This window comes from Pogoniulus pusillus, chromosome 27 (genome assembly GCF_015220805.1).
Source record: "Pogoniulus pusillus isolate bPogPus1 chromosome 27, bPogPus1.pri, whole genome shotgun sequence".
NCBI lineage: Eukaryota > Metazoa > Chordata > Aves > Piciformes > Lybiidae > Pogoniulus > Pogoniulus pusillus.
The window spans coordinates 13,267,916-13,280,212 of NC_087290.1; the positions used below are offsets into that span (position 1 = coordinate 13,267,916).

Below are 12,297 nucleotides of genomic sequence, written 5' to 3' on the forward strand. Positions count from 1 at the left end.
ATCAATATGTGCAGGGTGAGTGCCAGGAGGCTGGAGCCAGGCTCTGCTGGGCGATGCCCAGTGACAGGACAAGGGGCACTGGGTGGAAGCTGAGGCATAGGAAATTCCATGGAAACACGAGGAGGCATTTTTTCCCTGTAAGGGTGACAGAACCCTGAAGCAGGCTGCTCAGGGGGGTTGTGGAGTCTCCCTCTCTGGAGAAACTCAGAACCTTCCTGGATGTGTTCCTATGTGATCTGGTATAGGAGATCCTGCTGTAGCACAGGGATTGGACTGGATGAGCTTTCGAGGTCCCGTCCAGCCCCTGACGTTCTGTGATTCTGTCTTCCACACAGCTCATGAAACTGGTACCTGTTACTGCTCTGTACAGAGAACCTGCAGGCACTTGAGGTTGTCTTTGCAGAACATGCCTTAGCAGTGGTTGTGCTTATGATTCCAGGCTGGGTTTAACGTCAAGCAGTTGAACATAAGTTCTTGAATTCTTTGTGAACTCTGCCAGCAGAACCTGTGGGAATGTGCTCAGAATTGTTACAGCTGGTAGTACTCAAGCACATTTAATCTTGGCATATGTTGGAAGGCTTGGTGGTAACTAGAGAAATGTTTGTCCATGAGATCTGTGCAATGCTGCAGTGTGTTTCATAAATGCCCTTTCTTTGATTTTCGTGTGCAGAGAGTTAAGATCAGCAATTTTCTTCCTGTAGGTTTTGCTAACTGAGACCAACACACAATTTGTTGAGCAAACCATTGCTATAATGAAGAATTTGCTTGACAATCATACAGAAGGGAGCTCAGAACACCTTGGACAAGCTAGTATTGAGACAATGATGTTAAATCTGGTTAGGTAAGAAATTCTGTTGACCTTCCTATACAAAGTAAGATGTTTAAGAGCTGAGATGAAGTCTTCCAGTTTGTATCCTTTCTGTTTGTATCCGTGGAGAAGCAGCAGCTGGTTTGCTGAACTTCCTTCTTTATGGTTCTGACAACTTCAGTACTGATGGAGATCGTTTACACAGTAGCATAAAGTACACTGGTGGAGGGTGGCTTCTTCTGTAAAGAACTTCCTATTCCATAGTTTGGCCCTGATCTCATAACCACTCCTGGTTGCTTCTCCAGACAGCGATGTCAGTGGTTAAAAATGAGCTGAAGGGCGGATTTCTGGTCAGTTTTATACCAAGAGGAAACTCCTTTGGCCAGAGGGAAATCTGGTAGTTCAGCTAAGCCACTGTACAAGTCTGCTGGATCATTTGGTGTGTGGGTTCCAGCGAGGAGCTGGGAGTACTGGTCAGATGTGTGGGCCTTTTAGCCTGAAGCTTTGAATGAATCATTTTGCTTTGTCCTTCAGGTATGTACGTGTGCTTGGAAACTTGGTCCATGCCATTCAGATCAAAACTAAGCTCTGTCAATTAGTGGAAGTCATGATGGAGAGGAGAGATGACCTTTCCTTTTGCCAAGAAATGAAATTCAGGTGAGGAGAGCATTCCAGGAAAGCAGTTTGATAAAAAGAAACCCAAACCTCTCTCACAGCAATTTTCCTGGTACAGGGCTGGGAGCCCTGGCTCTGTCTTCACAACAGTCCAGAGGCTGATACTGCTTGGAGATTTTATTTTGATTGTGGAGATATTACACAGCATTTTTGTGAGTGTGAGATACAAATTGGATGTAATAAAATTAGTTCAGTTTATTTTCATTGTGTGGTGGTTCAAATAGTTGCTACACTGCCCAGAAGTTCTACTGCAACCCAAAAGGCAACTTGTATCCTAGGCTGCATCCAGAGGAGTGTGGCAAACCAGGCCAGAGAAGGGGGTTTTGCCCTTTTACTCTGTTCTCCTGAGATCTCATCTTCAGTACTGCCTCCACTTCTGGCATCTCCAGCATAAGAAGGACACAGAGCTGCTGGAGTGAGTCCAGAGGAGGCCACAAAGGTGATCCAAGGGCTGGAGCAGCTCTGCTATGAGGACAGGCTGAGGGAGCTGGGGGTGTGCAGCCTGGAGAGGACTCCGTAGGGACCTTAGAGCTCCTTCCAGTTCCTGAAGGCTTCCTACAGGAAGGCTGCAGAGAGACTTCCCCTGAGGGGTCCTGTGTGGAGACAGGACAAGGACGAATGGTTTGAAGCTGAGACAGAGCAGGATTAGACTTGAGCCGAGGAAGAAGTTGTTCAGTAGCAGGGTGCTGATACTCTGGCGTAGGCTGCCCAGGGAGGCTGTGGCTGCCTCCTGCTTGGGGCTGTTCAAGGCCAGTTTGGATGAGCAGTTGAGTCTAGTTCAGAGTTTTCCCTACTCATGGTGAGTAGGTTGGAGCAGATGATCTCTGAGGTCCCTGAGCCATTTTAGGACTCTGATACACTGATTTGTCCCGTTTAAGAGTCACGTCAGCAGTAGAGGAAAAGACCATTTAAAAATCCCCTAAGCTGAAGCATTCTCTCTGTGTGTTCCAGGAACAAAATGGTGGAGTATTTGACAGACTGGGTTATGGGAACATCTAACCAAGCAACAGATGAGGATGTGAAATGCTTGACAAGGTAGGAAAGAACACTCTTAAACTGTTCTGGAGTTGCTTATATTGGGCATCCACAGATGAGCTGGCTCTGAGGGCTTCCTTGAGTGGTGGCAATTGTAAGGAAAAGACAAAAATGGAACCCAAAGTTTTGGTGAGAAACAGCAGAACTATGGTTAATGTCTGGTCTTAACTAATGTGGGTCTGGAGGTGGTTTGGTTTTAAATCTAGTGACAACAGCTGTTCTCTTGGATAAAACTAGCATCATTTTTTTTGGTAAAGATTCTTTTCACCTGCAGTTAGAGTGATAATGAAAAGAGACTTGGGATGGGAAAGTTACCAAGACAGCCTGATCCTGCTGAACTGATTCACAGCTGCTTGCAATGTTGTTTTCCAGAGATTTGGACCAAGCGAGCATGGAAGCAGTGGTCTCTCTCCTTGCTGGCCTTCCACTGCAGCCTGAAGAAGGAGATGGTGTTGAGTTGATGGAAGCAAAATCTCAGTTATTCCTCAAGTAAATAGTAACTTAGAACTCTCTTTCTGTAGAAGGGCTCTGAGTAGATGCACTGTGTGACTTTTATTGCAACTGTTGTTGTTTCTCTCCTAGCAGAGATTATTATCCAAACAGAGGTTACCTCTTATATCCCATTTCATAAACCAGGTTTATGGAAACACTGTCACTTAGAAAACAGCAGCTGTAAGATGTGGCTTTGTTTCTCTTTAAAGCAGACCTATGCTTAGTTCATGGGAGGCAGCAGCTTGCTTTGATACTGTGTTTTTATCCAGGAAAATTAAAATCTCTTTCAAGACCTCCCTTTAAACTTCCAATCAAAGTGCAACATTTCTGTTTTTACTCCCTAAAAGGAGTAAATATAATTTTTGGCTTCTGGTATTGGGTAGCTCGTGGCCCTAAACCAGTACACTTTGAGAAAGACCTCATCAGTGTTTATAAAGATCTAAAGGTGAGTGCTGGGAGGCTGGAGCCAGCCTCTGCTGGGTGATGCCCACTGTCAGGACAAGGGGCAATGGGTGGAAGCTGAGGCATAGGAAGTTCCATGGAAACACAAGGAGGAATTTTTTTCCCTGTGAGGGTGACAGAGCACTGGAACAGGCTGCCCAGGGGGGTTATGCTGTCTCCCTCTCTGGATGCTTTCCAGTGTGATCTGCTCTGGGTGATCCTGCTCTGGAAAGGGGGTTGGACTGGATGAACTTTTGAGGTCCCTTCCAGCCTCTAAAACTCTCTGATTCTGTGGAAGTCTGCATGTAGCTTTAGGGCAGTGCCTTCTGGCTGTTCCAGCACATTTGAAAGTCTGGACTGTGCAAGAGAAAAGATGATTTGGAGTAGCTCAGAGATGTTCTGGGAGGCTCCTTGTCCATTTAGTACTGGCTGCACCTCTGTTCAGGCAGTTGCCTTTGCAGGACATTTCTTATTCAGGATCTGGTGGAGAAGGCCCAGCAGAGGGCTTTGAGGATGAGGGGACTGGAGCACTGCCTGATTAGGAGAGGCTGAGGGACCCGGGGCTGTTTAGTCTGGAGAAGAGAAGACTGAGAGGAGATTTAGTTAATGTTTATAACTATCTGAGGGCTGGGGGTCAGGAGGGGGAGGACAGGCTCTGCTCACTTGCTGCCTGGGATAGGACAAGGAGCAATGGATGGAAACTGCAGCACAGGAGGTTCCACCTCAACACAAGGGGGAATTTCTTTCCTGGAAGGATCCCTGAACAGTGGCACAGGCTGCCCAGAGAGGCTGTGGAGTCTCCTTCAGTGGAGCCTTTCCAGGCCTGTCTGGTTGTGTTCCTGTGTGCCCTGAGCTAGATTGTATGGTCCTGCTGTGGCAGAGGGATTGAACTCGATGAGTTCTTTGGGTCACTTCCAATTCCTGACACCCTGTGAGCCTGTGAACTCTTTTCCTTTAGGTACTTCACACTGTTTATGAACCTCCTCAATGACTGCAGTGAAGTTGAAGATGAGAGCTCTCAGACAGGTGGCAGGAAGCGTGGCATGTCTCGCAGGCTGGCGTCGCTGCGGCACTGCACCGTGCTGGCCATGTCCAACCTGCTCAACGCCAACGTGGACAGTGGCCTGATGCACTCCATAGGTAAAAGCACTTAGAGAGAACTCTGCATGAACGAGCACATAATGAAGACATTGGTGTTTGATTTATTTTTACATCTCTCTTAGTAGTTCTGGGTTTTTTTAATCAGGCTTGGGCTATCATAAAGACCTCCAAACAAGAGCTACGTTTATGGAAGTCCTCACCAAAATTCTGCAGCAGGGGACAGAATTTGATACCTTAGCAGAAACAGTGCTAGCAGATCGCTTTGAGAGATTGGTGGAGTTGGTTACAATGATGGGTGATCAGGGGGAGCTTCCTATTGCTATGGCTTTAGCCAATGTGGTGCCTTGCTCTCAGTGGGTAAGTTGATTCATGCAGCTCGTTTGTTTTTGTGTGTTTTTTTTTTTCCTACATTCATGACAATGTTAAGACTTGAAGTGGAAATTAGTGCAGACATGAAGAGTGTAACAAAAGCTTGCTTAGAGCCAGTGTTCAGCCTTTCTTAGTGCATGCTTGAGAGGTGTGCTGAGTCTGATTGCCAGAGAGCTCGATTATAAATGGCCCTTATCTAGTAATTACTTGGTGAATGCCTAGGAATAATGTTAGATAGTGGAATAAGTGCATCTCTTTGGGCTGGTTATTGCAGACTGAGTGTGCTGCAATGCAGAGCTCCTTCGACTTTAGCAAGGTGAACTGGGCTTTGTTGTAGCACAGAACTGCTTATCTGTCTGGACAAAGCATTATGGATTTGTGTGGCTGGCTGTCACGAGGCAGACTTTTAGACCAGCAGGAGCACAGGGATGGTTTTAAGGGAGATTGTGATGCTTGATTTGATATTTACATGCCAGACTCCAGTGAGTTTAAAGCTTTAGTACAAACTGCTTGCTGGTTTGCTTTTGATTCTTTGTTCTGTACTCAACTTGGCTCTCTGCTGGTCAGATTAACCTTTCCCTGCTTCCTTTAAGGATGAGCTAGCTCGTGTCCTGGTCACACTCTTTGATTCCCGGCATTTGCTCTACCAGCTGCTCTGGAATATGTTCTCCAAGGAAGTTGAACTGGCAGATTCCATGCAGACACTCTTCCGAGGGAACAGCCTGGCCAGTAAAATAATGACTTTCTGTTTCAAGGTAGGTGATTTCATCTGGCTGCTACAGGTTGCTTCAATGACAGCAGAACTTTATTAATACACAAGTACAGAACTTCCAGTCTTGGGTGTGAAGCACTTGGGAAACTGGATTAGGTTAAAATACTACAGAGTTGCTTTTGGGTCTTGGTTTAAGTTAGTCTCAGCTCTCAAAGTTTAGGGAACTTTGCTATTAATGCTTCAATGTTTGATGAACTAAGTGTTGTAGATCTCTTATGCTTAGGCCCAGTTGAAAAATACAAATCCTCCTGGAACTAACCTTTTGCCAGGACTTTATGACTCAACCAGTTAAGCTTGAGCTTGCAGTTAGTCCTCTTGAAAGTTTCCAAGGCAATAAATGCTTCATCTCACCTGGTCTATATGTTCTGCCTAAGTTATTCTCAGTCATAGTCAGATTTGTGAATCTTCTAACTAGCTTCATCAAGTGACTGGTTCTGGGGCCTCAAGACTCTCCCTGATGGTCCTGTTGTAATTGGCAGTTAGAAGTCTGAGCTCTTGTTTGTGCTTCCGTTTGAGTTTAGAAAGCTGTGTGCAAACAGTGACTCTGCACTTCCATCTCTGTGCTCCAAGGAAGAGTCCCAGCTGGTGATTGTGCTTGTTAAAGTCACCTACAGCTTTCTCTGAACTGGGGAAGAGTTAAAATGCTTGCAGAAATGGATCACAGTGGTGCTTCAGAAGTGAATCTGCAATGTAGGAATACCAGTTTGACAGAAATGCCAAGACTCAGCCTCCTTTAATGCTTAGAGAGAGTTTGGGAGGGTTGCTGTGAAGTGCTGTGTTAATCTGACACTCGTTCTGCTTCTCTTTCTCCATAGGTATATGGTGCTACCTATCTGCAGAAGCTTTTGGAGCCTTTATTAAGGACTGTGATCACATCCTCTGAATGGCAGCACGTCAGCTTTGAGGTGGATCCAACAAGGTTTGAGATTCCAGGCGGGGAGCAAATGTATTTGTGGCCATGATTGCCAGTCACTGGAAATGTAACAGGATTCTTTTCTTTGCCTTGCAAATCTTCTTCTCATTCTCTTCCACTCTGTCAGACAGAGTGAACTGTACAGAGCTGTCCAGCACAGCAAGATGAGTTTTACTGCATGTCCTCTAAAACCTGAAAGGCTAAGGAAGATAGAGGGCTCTTGCAGGACTCTTCTGCTTCATACTTTTATGTAGGCCACTAATGTGGGCATTTCCAGTAGTGCCAGAAAGCATCTGAGTTAGGCCAGCAAATGAGTTACGTAAGCAAGATGGAATGTGTGCATGCTGGGTGGGAGTTTTTTTTGCTTTCATTTCTCTTCTATCACTTCAAGAGTTGGATTTAGTAGCTTTTGCTCTATTGCTTTCGATTATCTCTCAGGAGAACTTCATGGTGTTTGTCTTTTAAATAGCTTGCCAAAAGATTGACATTCTTGGTAGCAGTTTAACTCTCAAACATCTGTCTCTACCTCAAATTCCTTTCAGAGAAACCATCACCAAACTGACAATGGAGCCATCAGCTGGAATTATGTGTGCATGGCTTTGTATGGAATGGTGTGAGAGAATCCCACTTACAGCTTTCTCTTTAGAACTGACAGTTAAATTTATGTGATTAAGAGATTGATGGAAACTTTTGTGTAAAAGCTCACCAACATTTCTCTTGCCCCTGGCAAATCAGGTTGCTCCCAAACGTAGAGGCACAGTGAGTATCATTTCTGTGACTGCTGGTCATACATTTGTGGGTTTGTTTCAGGCTGGAGCCTACAGAAAGCCTTGAGGAGAACCAGAGGAGTCTCTTGCAAATGACAGAAAAGTTTTTTCATGCAATCATTAATTCTTCTCTGGAGTTCCCACCGCAGCTGCGCAGTGTGTGCCATTGTTTGTACCAGGTATGCCTGCAGTGGTTGCCTGCCCCTGATCTCTGGGTTTGGTTTCTGTCCTTGTAGCAGTTTGGAGCTTGGTCCAGCAGTGGGTGCAAAGGGGCATTTGTTAAAGACTGTCCTCACATGTTTGTTAGGTAATGGGAATCTAAGTGTAGGGACTGAGTGGTGCTTGAGACTCGGCTTGGCAGTCAGGAGGTTCCTAAATTGTGCTTTTTTAAGGAGCTGAGTTGCAGCTGGGAACTTGGGCCTAATAAAGGAGCAATAATCTCTCTCTCAGCATCTCTATGGGAGGCTGAGGATTAACAGAGAGGTAATGGTCATAGCTGCTTTTATCAGTTAACAGCTGGGCCAGCTGTGGGGAAGGCAGCAAAAGGGAGAACAAAAATACACTACTGGGCTGAGAGAATGAAAAACTGTGGTTTGAGTATGGGAGCAGTGCATTGTACATTTAGATAAGAAATAAAGTTAATTATCTCAAAGATAGACCTTTGATAAACCTTAACTTTGTCAATCCCACAGCTACCTCTACAGTGACTGACTCTAGACAGCTGTTCTCTGCATGGAAATAGAGACAGTTTCTTCAGGAGCATTCCTCTCTGGAGGATGTTTGTACCAAAGTCTCTCTAAAATGTATTGTTCAGGTCATTACTCATGGAGGATTATTTAGTTGCCCAGTGCAGGTGGCCATAATCTTTTACTTTCTGCCATTGATAGAAAAGCAACTTCAAAAGGGTGTAAAAAAACCCAACCTGTTTGGTCTTCAGTGAGGTCACAGTGATTACAAGTCTCAAATTTGAGAAAGTATGGATTGAAGCTGAGTTTAATGGAAAGAAACAGACATGTCAGATGCTGAGGGCTGTGTTGTTTGTGCTTTTGTGATTATAAAGAAGACTATCTGCAGGTGAGGTCCAGACACTGTATAGTTCAGAGTTGATTCTGATCACTGTCATGTCTCAGTCATGTCCTGAACACAAGAGTCTGTAGGGTGCTGTGGACCAGTGTGAGCTATGCTATTAACTTGTACTGGGAAGGAGGTCCAGTGGCAGATGAGGGGATACATAACATCAGTCTTGTAACTGGGGAGCTGCAGATGCTCTGCTTTTGAGAAAGATTCTTATGTTTGAAGAGTAAAATAACAGCAGGAATACATTTTGTTCTCCTGAGTGAATCACCTTCCATCTGCCGTGGGCAGCACATCCTGGTGGAGGTACTGTTGCCTCTGGGAGCCTGAAGTGTGTTATTGTATTCAGAGGGCTGCTGTGCAGGCAGGGTACGGAGAAGTTCAGCAGCTGAGAAAGAGACAGAGAAATGTATTGTTAGAGTTCTTCTAATGAGGCAAATCACAGAGACTGACTTCTGTTTGTGGCTAAAACTTTAGTGCTGTCACACAAACCTTGGAAAGTTACCAAGCTGGGACCACCCTCTTCCTGCTTGTTTCTGGTACCATTTGTAACTGATGCTTAAAGAGAAGAAGCCTTCCTGAGTGGTGCACTGTCCTCTGTAGAGTAAGTTCTGCTGTAGTAGTACCCTCCTGGCTGCCTCCCGTCCACGTACCTGCACTTCCCAGCCCCCACCCCTACTCTTCTGCTCCTTCCCTTTGCTGCTGCTCTCTGTAGCAGCTCAGCAGCAGGTCGCTGAGCCCAGTGTGCTTGTAGGTCTCTTTTCTGCTCTTTGTGTGTATCTGATGGGTTTATCTGCTGCTAAAACTTGCAGGGGGGATATCCCTGCTGCCCTCAGGGCTCATAGGAAATGTGATTCCCATCGTGGTGGATTGTCAGAGAAGAGCTGTGCATGGCAGAGTATTTGAGCTGTGATCTCAGTAATGTGGTTTGGAAGAGCTACTTCTGCTCTTTCAGCCGTGGAGTCTGTCTCAGGTCTAAAGTAAAGCAAGGAAAAGACACTAATGATGAGTAACAGACCCCCGACCTAAGTAGTGTGGTGTAAGGCATGTTTTTACAGTGGATGCTGCACTTCTGCAGCTGCTGCTGTTCCCAGAGCTTGGGAGTGAGAAATGTTGCCTGCTCTAGAGCTTGGGTTGTTACTGTGAGCTCTTGGAATCCCAGCTAGGCATGCAAATGCTGGGCCTTTGTTTTGTGTGAATGGCTTCTAAAGTCATCGGTTCCTCCTGCTGACAGTGCTTGTATTCAGGTTGGCAGGGGGCAGTCTTGCTTTATTGTTTTTGTTTGGCTTGGGGTTTTAAATTGGGAACCCATGGGGGGCAAGTTGGTTGCCTTCAAGTTCAGATGGCCACAGTCTCGCAAATGGAGTCTGGAAGCACACTTGAGGGTTACTGAAAATGTCCCAGGCAACTTTGATTGCTGCTTCTGTGATTTGACTTTTCCAATGAATTCTCCTGGAATTGCTGTTCCTTGCTGGTTCTGGGATGCATCAGATTCACTTCCATCCCAGCAATAATTATTCCTATGCAATCCAATATTCATTCCTACATGAAATGGGCTTAGTGACATTTACTGCTCAGTGGGCATTGCCAGAGGATCTTCAGTGGAAACCTGCCAACCCTAGTGGCTTTATTCTTGCCTTTATTGGTTTTTGATCATCTGTTCCTAAAAGAGATACACAACTGGTAATAACTGATACTCAACTTCCACATTTACCACTTGAGTTGTTTCTAGTAACACCACTAGTTGGAGATATGACTTAGTGGTGGACTTGGTGGAGTAAAATTAATGGTTGGACAAGATCTTGAAGGTCTTTGCCAACCTAAATGATTCTATGAAGTGTTTGTTCACACAAACAGTGTAGTAATTCATTCTCTGCTTTTGAATTCAGGAGTATTTTGAAGAGCCTGGCCTTTATCTGGATGAAAATACAATGAAAATATGCTTTTGGAGGGGGATTTTTATAAGATAACTTTGTTTTTTTTAATAAGGAGAGTGTCTTCCCTCCAAGGCAATAAGGAAGAGTAAATGAGACCGAATTTTGTGGTCTCTTTTTGTGCTTAGAATTTTAAAGTAAATGTGTGCAAAGAATCCTCCTCAGGTGTGCTGTGTAAGTGTTGTGTAGCTGGTTGACTCCATGGAGCAGCAGCATGCTCAGTGGTGTGTTTAGCTGGGGACAGGGGCGTTGCTGGCTGGCACCAGAACAGAGCCCTGATCTGTGTTTTCCTCTGGAAACATCCCAGTAGCTGGCTCCTGTGACAAATGACCCCTGCTCAGTCTCACCTTCAGGAGGGTCACTGCTTAGGAACAAGCCTGGTCAGAGTAGCTCAATAGAGGCAACTTGTGCTGGCTGATTCATAAACCCCACCCAACTTACACCCCTGATTTTCCTGAGGCAGGAGGGATGGAAATTCCACTTGCTTTAAATGCAGCCACCTGCTGAATAGAGCATGTGTGGGACTGCTCTGAAGCAATCAGAGTCAGGAGGGGAGCAGAGGCACCACTGGATGAGGTATTTAATGCCATGGTCTAGATGACTGCATAGGGCTGGGTGCTAGGTTGGACTGGATGATCTTGGAGGTCTCTTCCAACCTGGTTGATTCTATGATCCTACAGAAGTTTGACTTCGTAGCAGAACAGCTTTTACTGGCTGGGATTTGGGGCTCTTCAGATTTTCACTCTGTCACATTCTGCAGCTGTGGAAATGCTCTTCCAGTTCCAGTTTGTGTTTGAACTCTTGGTGCACTCTTGCTGTCAAACTGCTGAGCACTCCAAGCTCCTGTTGGGGCAGCTGCAGGCGTTGCGGGCTGCAGGACTTCTCCATGATGCTGGTTCACTGCCACAGCTGAGCTGTGGGGCTGATGGCTGTAGGGTTGAGCTCCATAATCAAATGTTCTTCTGCACAGGGCAGCAGTGGACCAGGCTGAGCTGCTCTGGCTTTACTCAGGTCCTGGCAGGCAGTAGGGCAGGATGTGATGCCTCTTGGTGGGTCCCTTTGCAGCGAAGTGAAAAGCAGAAATAAACACAATCAAATCAGGTGTTTTGATCTGAAAATCTCTAAGAAATAAATACAGAGCCCCTGGCTTTGTTCTTCCTTTTTCCACAGCATATTTCATAGCAGTGTTTAGCTGTCAAAGTAGTAATCCCCACGATGGTTCAGATCTAACCAAATTGAAGGACACACAGAGAAAGATTGGGAAGATTTCAAACTCTAAATTTCTTTTCAAAGCAATGTGTAATTCAAAGGTATCAGACTTGGACTGTCTTTGCTCTTAAAATTATTTAGGGATGGTGAAAGACATTTGGAAGCTGACCCTACCATTGAATGCCCAATATTGCGTGTCATGAGCACATGAACGTGGTTTGACCTTTTAATCTAGCCAGAAATAGTAGAAATGATTGAAAAGCAACATTTGCTTGTTCTGTATTTAGTGCTTTGTAAATGAGATGTTAATAAAAGCTGTGGAATAAAAACTCCATCATCAGTCTTCAGTTGATATATTTCATTTTCTGTTGGTTCTGTTTGTTACATTTTACTGTGTAATTTATGTGCCAAGTCAACATTGGGTTTGTTTTGGTTTTGGTTTTCTTTTTTTGTTGCTGTATGTAGTTGGTGCTGTGACTTGTTTGTGCTCATCTCTGTTCTGTAGGCAACTTGCCACTCTCTACTGAATAAAGCTACCGTAAAAGAAAAAAAGGAAAACAAAAAATCAGTAAGTTTGGAGACCTTTTTCTTAGCCATTTCTTTCAAAGCACAACAGAAACCTTTTGCTGTTTGTTCCAAACATCTTCACTTCAGTCTGTTTGACCTCACTTGTAAAATCATTCTACTAATTCTGGCACAAAATAGCT

At 45.0% G+C, this 12,297-nt stretch overlaps 1 protein-coding gene across 4 annotated transcripts in view; it reads left to right on the plus strand.

Moving 5' to 3' along the window:
- NF1 (neurofibromin 1) overlaps positions 1-12,297 on the plus strand; it is a 98,927-nt gene that overhangs the window by 31,458 nt on the left and 55,172 nt on the right. For 2 of the 4 annotated variants that reach the window (XM_064166249.1, XM_064166248.1), the window contains exons 22-30: positions 702-841; positions 1,343-1,465; positions 2,435-2,518; positions 2,891-3,007; positions 4,410-4,591; positions 4,698-4,909; positions 5,515-5,676; positions 6,509-6,612; positions 7,417-7,552. In XM_064166249.1, coding sequence (XP_064022319.1) covers positions 702-841; positions 1,343-1,465; positions 2,435-2,518; positions 2,891-3,007; positions 4,410-4,591; positions 4,698-4,909; positions 5,515-5,676; positions 6,509-6,612; positions 7,417-7,552 — 1,260 coding nt within the window. Of the gene's footprint in view, positions 1-701; positions 842-1,342; positions 1,466-2,434; positions 2,519-2,890; positions 3,008-4,409; positions 4,592-4,697; positions 4,910-5,514; positions 5,677-6,508; positions 6,613-7,416; positions 7,553-8,924; positions 11,947-12,095; positions 12,159-12,297 lie in introns of those variants that run through there. The other 2 variants (XM_064166250.1, XM_064166252.1) reach the window with 2 other exon arrangements.